At 39.9% G+C, this 12,282-nt stretch overlaps 1 protein-coding gene across 30 annotated transcripts in view; it reads left to right on the forward strand.

The window, feature by feature from the left end:
* nrxn3a (neurexin 3a) overlaps positions 1 to 12,282 on the forward strand; it is a 322,672-nt gene that overhangs the window by 131,912 nt on the left and 178,478 nt on the right. For 18 of the 30 annotated variants that reach the window (XM_064322726.1, XM_064322770.1, XM_064322796.1 and 15 more), the window contains one exon: positions 6,010 to 6,129. In XM_064322726.1, coding sequence (XP_064178796.1) covers positions 6,010 to 6,129 — 120 coding nt within the window. Of the gene's footprint in view, positions 1 to 3,555; positions 3,583 to 6,009; positions 6,130 to 12,282 lie in introns of all 30 variants that reach the window. The other 12 variants (XM_064322559.1, XM_064322745.1, XM_064322754.1 and 9 more) reach the window with 1 other exon arrangement.

Raw genomic sequence — 12,282 nt, forward strand, 5'->3', positions numbered from 1 at the left:
ATTTATTTATTTAGACATTGGCAGATGAGAAGAGTTTTAGTAACGCTGACCTATAAAACGCTATTCCAAAAGCAAAATCAGACATGTTATACATCGTTAGAAAGCTTATAATCTCACCTACTGAATAAATGAACTGTCAATCAAGCCAAATTGGACTAAGAAGAACGACAACGCCGTACGCAACAGGTGTGGTATTACGCACAGCTATTTTAGAAAAAATCCGACATTTCACAAACGGATTATCCAAGACAAAATATGGCCACTCATTCGCAAAAGGGACATCTCTACGCGTAAAACCAATGGTAAGATTGTATATTTATTCAATGTGTAGTCCCAGATATTGACTGTAGAATGACGTGGTAATTTTTTAAAAAAAGTTAGTCTCGCTTATTTCGTCATTCAGTTAGCAGCGTTTTCACTGCTGTATTGGCATATTTTAGGGCTAATGTCGGGTTCATCTTGTTGCTACGGAATATTGCATTACATTACAGGCATTTGGCAGACGCTCTTATCCAGAGCGATGTACAACAAAATGTATAACCATAACCAGGAACAAGTGTGTCGAAAACCCTAGAGGGCAGTAGCCTACCGTTCTAAGTGCAGGGAACAACCGCATTGTTCAACTTAAACCCTGTAGGTTACACTGATTAACACTAACACAGACAAGAACAGCAACAACGCAGTCCATGCACAAATACAAGCAATAGTTAAGACGAGTTAAGTCACCTACGAAACAACTACAGAGTTAAGCTTACAGTCAATTTAGAGATTAAATTGAGAATACGATTTCACGCAGCATAATGACGGATTTAAAGACTAAACGAACTCACCCGATATTGTCTTCAAACGGACCGTATTATTTATCTAGACATTGGCAGACTACAGCATAAATTGCGTCTTTTGTTTATATTCAATATTAGTAATTGCAGCGAGAAACTGCAGCTCTAGGTCGTTATGTTATGGTAGCAACGGAACGAAGCGGACTATATATGTATTAGGCTACCGTTATTATTTCATTATACCAGCGTGTTTTCGCGCGTTTGCACATAAACTCAGAACCCATAAATAAAATGGTTTAGCTGTTTCTCAGCATAATGACGGATTTAAAGAGTAAACGAACTCACCTGTTATTGTCTTCAAATGGATCCATGTCAAAGAAAAGTAATGATTCATCCTCTCAAAGCTTTTCCGTAGCGTATTATTTATGTAGACATTGGCAAAGTACAGCATAAATTGCGTCTTTTGTGAATATTCAATGTTTGAAATTGCAGCGAGAACTGCAGCTGTAGACATAAGATAGTCTGTTATGTTATGGTAGCAACGGAACGAAGCGGACTATATATGTATTACCGTCATTGTTTTATTATACCAGCGTGTTTTCGCGCGTGTGCACAGAAACTCAGAACCTATCAATAAAATGGTTTAACTATTTCTCAGCATAATGACAGATTCAAAGACTAAACGAACTCACCCGATACTGTCTTCAAATGGATCCATGCCAAAGAAAAGTAATTATTCATCCTCTCAGAAAGCTTTTACTGAAAAACTTTTGGTCGCCTATCCTAGCATGCACGCTAGGTGGCAGTGTCAGACCGCGCTTTCACTGATAAAAACTAGCGTCGCCATGGTTGTCGCTTGCCGTAAAGAAGTTTACTCGATGTCGTAATCGTTTGGATTTGGAGCTCCAGCTTTTCCGCACCCCACCTAATGAAAAAGTCCAAATGGTGTGCAAACCATATGGCAGACATAGGTGCACCCGATATGAAAGTTGTAGAGCACATTCAGATGCATCAGTCGATGAAGTTTTGTGTTGATCTGACTTACGGTGCGGGAGTTATGACCTTTTAAAGTATGATCCTTTGTTATAGCGCCACCATCTGGCCGACATAGGTGATTTTTAGTGCTTGAGTAGTGGGGGGCCACAGGAACGGACATACCAAATTTGGTTGGTCTACAACTTATGGTTGCTGAGCCTCAGACATTTTAGCGGAGAAAACGGCCACGCCCCAACTAAAAAGTCAAAATGACGGGCAAACAAAATGGCGGACACAGGTGGTCCCAATGGCAAAGGTATAGAGCACGTTCACATGCATACGTTGATGAAGTTTTGTGTTGATCGGACTTATGGTGTGGGAGTTATGGCCTTTTACGCAAAACCCTTTGTTATAGCGCCACCATCTGGCCGACGTACGTGATTTTTAGTGCCTGAGTAGTGGGGGCACATAGAAACCCACCTGCCAAATTTGGTTGCTCCAGGACTTATGGTTGCTGAGCCTCAGACACTTTTAGCGGAGAAAAATAATAAGAATAATAATCCTAACAGATACAATAGGGTTCCACCAGCTTCGCTGCTTGGACCCCTAAAAATGGTGTCAAATTTGGGTGAGACACCAACAGTGTGCTGATAGCTGGTAATTGCTAACCAAACATGCTGTCAAATGACCGTCCGCAACCATAAGATAGAGAAATGTTCCTGAAGTGTATAGTGAATAAACAGCCACCAGATGGCAGCACTGCATCAGTGTGTTGGAATACTGCAGTCCTGCTTTTTGTATTTGGCCTGCAGAAAATTCTCAGAATTTTTCACTCAGGGAAGATGCTATGCTATGCATCAAAAGTATGCAGAGAGATGCCTTCCTCAAATCTTACTATTGGACAGACACACAAAGACTTGTTTTAATTTTGGTGATTGACAGGTCCCAGGTCAGGAATCAACATTTCATTATTCAAACATTTTGGTGTTTTTTGAGTTGTCTGATGATGCCTAGACATTAGAACCTGTTCAGTCCCTTAATGGAGTTGCTAGATACTTGATCCCACTTGATCACTTGTATAGTATTTCCCCTGACAAACAAAAAATGCAGATCTGAAATTTTATGGAAGATGAAAAATGAGTATTTTATGTATATTCATATTAACATCATCATATATCATCACTATTTTCTGTCCAAAAACTGTGCATATAAAATATAACAGGCAAATAAACTGAATGAAAATTTAATAAAACAGTTCCTTCCTTTCTACTAAAACTAGCTAACTAATTTTACCAAGAGTGACAAATGACTTTAGTGTACATACTGAGCTGTTGTCTTTGTTTCTTTATTTATAATTTGGTATTCAGATTCGAGTAATGATGCAAATTATTTTTTTCCGGTTTTGTAACTCTTTGATTACAAAACATAATGTTATCATTTTGTTGTTTGCTGACTTTGCTGATAATCAAACTATAAAATCTATGATGAAAAACAGTTATTAGGGTAAGCAGATGCAGTTCTTAGGGTATGTTTTCATCTTTAAAAAGAAATTATATTCATTAAATGACTCCTGAAATTGTGTCTACATTGTTTTCATTTGATGCATCACATTCTCCATCTTGTTTGTGTTCTGTAGACTAGCTCTGAAACCATATCAAAGAAGCCCTAGAAGGACTTGTGAAGAGTGTGTCTACCAGAGCATTTCTGTTAGTAAAGCAGACGCTTTATTAACTACCGTCATTGACCACCTACTAACCTTTTTTTATTGTTTTTTCACTTTTCCGTTCTTTTGCTAACAAAGTTGGTTTCACCAAAGCTGACCTACAAGGTAGAAGGTTCAATTCCATTCTGAACGTCGCTGAAAGTCGCTCTGTGTAATGTGCGGTGGTGTTTTGAAAATGCCTGGGTATAAAATGGTTCACTTTTTGAAATGTCTGGGATGGTTTCATTATGCAGCAGAAAAAGGTTGAGAATAGCAGCAAGATTTGAAAAATAATGATTATGTTTGAGAGTTGGCATAAATTAAACATTAGCCGCTCGGGGTAATTATGTCTTTAAATCTTGTTTATCTGTAACTCGTCTTGTTCTTGTTTTATGCTAATGATGTTGAACTAAGGGAGTTTTTTTTGGCTCTCCTAGCTGGAGTTGAAAACTCCATTAGCTAACTATCTCACCACAGGTTGTTCCTGCTCTGCTCATAGAGGGGAAAGAGGGGACACTGATGGAGACTACAGCTAGCACACTAATTAAAAGGAGAGCCGTGTAATTCAATTTTAAATGCCTGACAGTTAATTTATTCAGCATCCAGCCAACATGCAAGCTCACACTTTGATGGCAAGCTTGGCAAGCTTTAAACGTTGGCAAGGATTTTCATCCTTCCTTTGGTAGCCCATTTCCCAAACCCAGAACAAATCTGATGCTTTGAATAACTGATCTTTAGTATGACAATGATCAATAATGGGATTACACTTTTATAAATCTTTGAATTTGCTTGTTGAGGCAAGATTCATTTATCAACAGCGGAGCGTAAGCTATCAGCTATTTGCAAAGAAAATACTTTTGGTGCTAACTTCCATTGTAGACAGTTGAGATGTATTGATTTGACCTTGGTGTAACCCTTAGGGGGCTACTAAACCAAATAGACTACTAGGTTTGCAACAAGTTACTAGTCTGTGTCTACTGGTTTGTAAACCTTTTGTTCCTTAAAATGGTACATTGACATTGTTTACCTAAAGCTCTATATTTATACCACTTAACCACAGTGAATATGTGTGCTGAACTGCAGTCAATATTATTTATGTTAACTTTCTTTATGTCAACGATCTTTTCTGTATATTAATTTGCTATGTATAAAAAGCTAGGAACGGCTAACCATTGGAATCAACACCTGAAGCCAAGTCAAGCTGGTTCATTTATTTTGGCCGTAAATGTTCAGCAGTGATATGGTAGTCTGGAATGTTCTATGATGCCAAATGATGGGGAGTCCACAGGCTACAGACTGATATCATGCATGATCACTGTGTGAACATTACTGCAGTGATGAACCATCTTGATCGTGTCCAAAGCTGCTGTGCCTTAAGTCTTCACAGACACTTTGGGGAACACACCTGAATGAAATAAGATTGGAATTGAAAAACACTTATACGATAATTGGATCTATCATACCGTTGAACAAAACAAAACTTACCCCGAATGTGCAGTTATAGTTCCATTATTAAAGTGCCACAATGAGGTATATTTGTCCTGTTGCAAGGATAAATCACATATTAAATTGCACTCTTCATAGTGTAAAATGGTATTCAGAGTCACTGTTGTTAAGATGGTTTCTAGCGACCTGATATACTGTAGTCCTTCAATACGAATCTTGCTGTAGTTTTCTAATGTTGTGCGATCCCATTTCGTGTTCTTCCTTTTTTAATTTAGGAAGACAGATCAAGGTCCATTTCTTGTTCTCGGAAAAGAAATGGAAATATTCCTGGGGTGAACCATTTTGTGCACTGCATAAACCCAAGACTTAAATACACTATGCATTACACAATAAATGCACTTTTAGCCATCTAATTTTGTTTTACTTGCATAAGAGAGTTGCACTTAAAAACAGTTTACTTGCAATTATCTTTTTTTCACATGGTAATCTGGAATTCGTGTAGGAATGTCTTTTATATCCCCACTGAAGTGGTCTCCTATCGTATTTGCTGCATTCCCTCTTAGAGAAGTGTGCAAAAAACATGGGGTGTGTGTGTATTGGCGGTGAGCATTAAATACACACACCTGGTGTGAACACCACTGTTAACATTTATAACAAATGTACATATCGAACTATGTTCATAAAATGTTATAAAATGTTCTCTCTTCTTCCTGTCATCTCGTGCCCATGTAGTATCTTTGCGCAGTGTTGTAATATCTTTCACGTCCGTCATTAAATGCCAGGGAGGGGGAGAATATTCGCTTGTTGAACTCCTGTATGAATTGCAGAGGTCTGTCATTATAAGCCATGTTGAAATTGTCAAAGTACCGTCTTTTTTTGTTTTTTTGTCTGTGCACTGAGTATTACTAAAACCTACTCAGAGGGAATGCTGTGTCTTTCAGTTTGTATTTTAACCTTTTTGGAAGTATTGTCTGGATACCTACTAACCTGACTGCATGCCCCACTGACGTGCACTCCTGCATGGCACCTAACAGAGCTCGCTGGCCCCCGCCCTTCGCCCCCCCCCCCCCTTTCCTGCTACTACATCCCTGTGCTTTGCCACCATAGGTCCTAGCACTACCTGCCAAGAGGACTCCTGCGCCAACATGGGCGTCTGCATCCAGCAGTGGGAGAACTACACCTGCGACTGCTCCATGACCTCGTACTCCGGCACGCAGTGTAACGACCGTGAGTACTTTTCCCCTTCCAATGGCGGCCAGGCACCCTTCTCACCCGCGCGTCCAGTGTCCGGAGCGTGAGTTTCACTAGTGCACTGTTACAGGGAACGTGCTGGGCTCTGCTTACAGTACAGCCGTGCGAGAGCACCGTCAAAACTCTGCCTTTCATCTCATCCTGGCAGCCAGAGCACAGCATGATGAAAAGATTTTTTTAAAAAGATCCTCCTTCCGTTAGCACTGCCAACACAGCTTTTGAGAGAGAGAGGAGAACTCACAAATTATTCAAGTGAACAAAGTAGACCGTGGAGTGCTGAAGTTTTACTCACAGTACACTTCACTTGCTTGCAGTTGTGCTTATTCTGAGCAGTATATGCGTGCATTACATACTGCTGTATATATTGAGGCATTCACAACCTTTTGAAGACCCTCAACAGGCTTGTCTGGAGGTAAGCGCTGTTTATTTTCTTTGTACCTGTGTATCGATTTTCACGTTGCTGCGTGTGAAGGGTAAAACCCACGTCGTCTGAGAGCTGATTTTTGAATTGCCGATCCCGGGGCTGGGAGAGGTTTGATTGCAAGAGTCCTGTTTGTTAGTAGTTCACCAGAAAGGTCAAATTGTCCTTAAAATTCCAGGCCACCCTTCTGTCCAAAGGACAATGACTTGATATTTATTGGAACACACATATCATAAATCCAAACAAGAGGCTTACAGATTTATGTATTATGCAATTTAATTTCAAGTTATACAGTTTAAATAAGTGAGCCGCAAATGTACTTATCTTTTAAGTGATTGATCATGAATATGTGTGAGTGTGTTTCTGAGTAAAAGGTTGTCCGTGGTTTTCTAGGTAATTCACTTTTGTTGATGTCTGACATTAATTAAAGTGCATCCTTTGTGTTTATCTCATCGACACTTGAAAGGAACATTTCGAAGGGGATTTGCGTCTGCATAATCTGCTCGTGGTTACAGGTGGATCTTCGTGTTTTCTCTGCAGTATTCTTTTGTGAATTCATTAATTGAAGAGCTTTCAAGCCTGGGGGTGATCCTGAAGAGGTTGAATAATGTGTTAAAAAGGGATAGCAATCAGCAACATTCAAAATAATGATGCCCTTCTGCATTTGTTAGTTAAACCAGATACTTCATCACTGTGGAAAGTTATGTTTTCTTTAAAAAAAATAAAATAAAATTGTTTATGCATAAAAGAACTATAATTACACAGTTGGGTGAGTGCAGGCTTCACTTTATTTTTTATTCATTTTATCTTGGGGATTTTAATAAAAATTGATTTATATCGCTGCAGACCACCCCAGAATCTCTTTTGAAAATCAGATTTACCTGTTGGACACTATCCCATTATATTCGTGCTCCCACAGACCAATCCGATTCATAGAGAGGACTCATGGGGTGCTTGAACCTGTGCGTGCTGCTAACTTCTAAATGGTTCCACTCCAGCGTAGCAATACAGTGAGCGAGTCTGGCACAGTTTGGGTTGCGGTGCATAATGTTGCATGAAATAGCTCAGGTAGCCTTGCGTTTGAACTAGCCTGAGTTAGCCGTTCACAGGAATATCAGGAAGATGAGTTTAGAGGGCATGCATTATTTATGCCCGGTTTTATATGTGGGTGATGAGTGCTTCATCGAACGTCGTTGTCACAGCCATCTGCATGGTGACCCAGGGCAAGACGAGCCTGTGGTCTGTGTTGTGTTTGCCTGCTTGTAGTTCTGGAATAATTCCGTGTCAGGGAAAGTAAATATTATCCCCTGGGGATGTGTGTATTAGAGGACACCTTCTGAAGAGTCGAGCCATCTTGAGCTGTTGCCAGTCACTTCACGACTCCCCAAACTGCCACGGAGTTGACCTTCCGAAGATTTAAGAATGACAGACAGCCTTCTCTCTTTTATACCCACGACAAAGAGACTTGACGCGTCGTATTTTTTGCGCAGTTACAGTGAATCAAAACCTTGTTTGCCGAGATACCGTGGAACTTAATTAAATAATGCAGTGAGAGTAATGCCGGTGTCAGGTTTGTCAGTCCCCATAAATATCTGTCTCCCAGCGGTCGGACGTGAAATTACGACGACTGAGAAGACCGGTGGAGTGCTCCACCTTCTCAGCCATTAAGATGGAGGGTGATGTACACGGCGGGTTTCATCTCTTCAATCGTCAAGTCGCAGGCCGCTGACAAATCGGTTTTACGGCCTGACCTCCAGTTTGTCCTGCGGTTAAACGCAGCAACATCCCGAGATATGGAAATCCCGAACAGAATCTCCTCCCTATTTCAGGAAATATTGGGACATTGAAAGGGCATCATGATACAGTTACGCCTGTGTTACAGGTCATTAAGGAGTTATCCCATTCTGAGGTGAATTGCATTGCTACTATCTTCATCATATGATGATAGAATGCTAAAGAACGACCTGTAGTCTGGTGTTGATCTGGCCTATAACGGTTCCAACTTTGGCCAGTAGCCCTATGGGGTGGTGTGTAATTGGCTGATGTCACGTGGGGAGGGGCGGTCTCAGGTGACTGGGCAGACAGTCTCTTTGTGTAAGGGTGTCTCGTCTGGTTGATTGGGTGTCTGCAGCTTGTCCACGCCACCCGTACAGCTTAACTGGTGGACTGCAGAGTGCAAAAAGCAGCAGGAAGTGGGCCTTGCTTTGGAAGAGTTGTTAGCTTGTCTGTGCTCTCCCTAATTGACAGACTGCATCGCATGGCAATGGTACAGAGACAGGTCTACAAATATTATTTGGAATTTCAAACAGTGAGTGAACGAAAAAAATGAGGTATAAAATGGGTAATAAAATAAAGACAGTGAATCACTCAATCAGTCGGCTATTACAGTTACTATGTCTCAGATTAATTCTAATTGTATTCCATTGTAAATATGACTTGTGCCACAATAAAATAAAATAAAAATCTGCAGAAGAAATATGCAAATTATGATGGATGTTTTAGAGTAACAGTAAGAAACTAATTATATGCTTTTATGGGTGTTGTCAGTTTTGCGGTTCAGTGTTTTGCAGTCAGTGACTAATAAGAATGCAATTAACTCATGGCCATTAACTTGCAGTTCTTCGTATTGCTGAAATTGTTTTTATACTATGACTTAAATCCTTAGTACAATGCTTGAACACTAGGTGGTAGTATAGAGCTGTAAAGAGACGGAAGTTATAACTGTAACGCAATCCTGTTGGCAAGTTAGCAAATAAATGGGTTTTTTTGCTTCTCTCAATGCTAAGGTATTCTTTCATGGCAGTTTTAGAGCAATTCAAACAGTACGATGTCCTGAATATAAATATTAATAGACTAACTTTAATGACTAATTTTAAAGTCTTATTTATGCCATTTTATATATTAATGCACATTCTGATAATTCGGTTTGTCATGCTATGCTTTCATTTTTCAGCTTTTAATATGTGGTGAAGAGAATCAACCTTTTAATGTTCTTTTATAATACGAGTAATGGAATGCTAAGATCTCTTCCAGATTTCTTAAGCAAACTGTTACTTAATATAGGCCCACCTTGATTAAACTGCCATATCCGTATAATACAGGTTCATATTCATATTAATATTCTAACCGATGACTTGATGAAAGATGAATTTGTGTTTTAATGCAATAAAAATGGCACTTCACACTTTTGTGGCGCGTGATCTAAATTTCAAACTCAGATATAAGCTGCCTCTCGACTGTGTCTTTGGAGTTAACGCTCAAGCAGAGATTGGCTGGCAGATTTCTCCACTGCTCTTACAATGGCATAAATCCTTCTTTTGTGCCCACTGTAATCCAGAAGATGGGAGGTTTAAACTGAAGCTTATGTTGATTATCCCTGCCTGCTGAAAACAAGGCGAGGTTAGTCTACCTTAACTCTTTTCTTCTCTGCAAATATCGAAAACTTAGCTGCACATCTCCAATCATCTGATGATATCCTGTCTATTAAACGGAGCGCACGTAGTTAGAGCTTCTGTTGACTTTCTTGAGTTTTGTTCTTAACGATGACCCATTTTATTTTGTACAGCATGCGTATTATACGTACAGCATGTGCAGTAAGTATTCACGTTTGTTATCAGTCCTCGAAATTCCCCTCCTCTCAGATATGCATTCAGTCCAAAAATCACGATGCATTTTTACATATTGACTTTTTTAATTACCACATCATACTCGGTACAGCCCCGTGCTCAACAGTTTTATCTCTCTCCTTCAGTTTCATTACAATCACAATATCCAATTAAATTTAAGGACTTTTTAACTTGGTGAACCGTCGAGAAACCCGGCCAGTCTTCAGGCTTGTTGACAAGGCTAATTATTCAGTCTTTTGAATTAAATTTGTTTCCAGTGATAATTTCTCCCCTAAAGGTCATATTTTGTTGTTCATAAACGGCATGAGGCACCAGATCATCTGGGCCATCCTCTCCTCACTGCGCCCCCCCCACCTCGCCCCGCCAACATCGAATCTGTGTTTGTTGTCATTTGTAATTATGTGTTAGATTTCATAATTATTTACAATCTCAATTATATTAAATTAACCTCTATTTAATCAATACACAGGCCCAGAGCGATGACATCTTAAATCATGAAATGCTCTCTTTTGCTTTTAGGCACAGCATTAGGCCTGCCCTTTTATTTTATTTAAATGTTATTTTTTATCAAACTCACACACTGAATTCCTCGGTACAGTGTAAATTTTTTCTATAGGAAGAACATGGATTGCGACTAGTTTGGAGTTCTAATCCAGACACTGGTGATCAAACTGCAGGGCATCAACAATGCTGGTTCTCAGTTGTGTGTTTTAAATGGGATGCATCCTTTCTCTTGACACACTCCGGTGACCTTGGGCTCGGTTTTGGCACGGGTAGCCACGGCACCGCTGGGCGATCTCCCCGGTGAGTGAGCACAGACTTTGGATTGCTTGATACTCCGCACCGCTCCTTCAAGTGCCCCCTGTGACATCATCAAGCTCCCAAGATCTTATCCGTTGACCAAAAATTGCATTGTCTCTGGTCGGGCCATCAGAATAAAATACTTCCACATTACGTTATCTGCCAGCATGTGGTGCAGATTGCTATGTCATTCAGAGTCTGTGGAGTCGAAAGGGAGCAGTCTTCTACACTGGCAAACTGCTGTAGAAAACCCGGACTGATTAGTGTAGTGCTAATAAATGAGTTATTAGCGGCTCCATTGACTGTTAAATGATCTCACGTCACATTAGTACTAGAGTATTATGGGAGAAACATTCAGGCACCAGAAGCCGCGATGGGATGTGTACTTGCCACTGGGGTGGTGTATAATTTTGTACGTGGAAGTTATAATTTCGTCTGTCAGCGTTATGAGAGCACTTGCTGCGTAGTACAGCAGCACCTCCTCAACCTTTCCATTAAAACAAACATAAATACTAAACTTTATGTTTGAATACTAAAATTCTCTCCCGATTACACCATATAAAAAGCTGTGTTTTTTATTTCTTTCTTTTGTCAAGAGATTTATTGGAGTCCGCTTTGTGAGCACAGAGCAAATAGTAGAATTAATTTGTGCTGAATATTTGATAAGCCAGGACCTGAGCCTTTACAGTTTCCTACAGTAACAGGTTGACTATCCTGAAGTAGTGGGAACAGTTCCCCCTTAAAGGGCAAAACATGTTTACCATTTAACCAGAGACATAACCAGGATTTTGAGCATCCCAAGGAAGGCCTGGGGTACATTTTAAATATGAGGATGTTGATTGTGAAGTGTGACACTCTGGATGCCATCGTAAGATGAAATCTACAGCAGATTACTTTAGGTAAACTTTTTTTTTTAAACTTCATGTTTTGTTTTGTTTTGTTTTGTTTTCCCCTACCTAATGTTAATTTCCAGAGGTTAATCTGAAATATTACTTTTTGTTATTTCTGATGATGCCTGAGGGTGTGCTGTTCTTTTCTGTGTTTCTGCATGTTAAATGGATAAGTAAATAGATAGCTACACAAACAACAACCTGGGGGGGAGGGGGGGCATTTTTTCTTTTTTTCCTACATAGCCTGACGAGAACAAGATTTTAGTAATTAAAGAACATCACCATTCTATCTTTGGTTTAGAACTGCTGAGGAGGGGAGATGCAGTGAGCAGTGAGCTTAGAGATTTAATCAAGTTTGCATATTCTTCACATGATTAGGAATGGGAAAGCC

Source organism: Anguilla rostrata, chromosome 1 (assembly GCF_018555375.3).
Source record: "Anguilla rostrata isolate EN2019 chromosome 1, ASM1855537v3, whole genome shotgun sequence".
NCBI classification, from domain to species: Eukaryota; Metazoa; Chordata; class Actinopteri; order Anguilliformes; family Anguillidae; genus Anguilla; species Anguilla rostrata.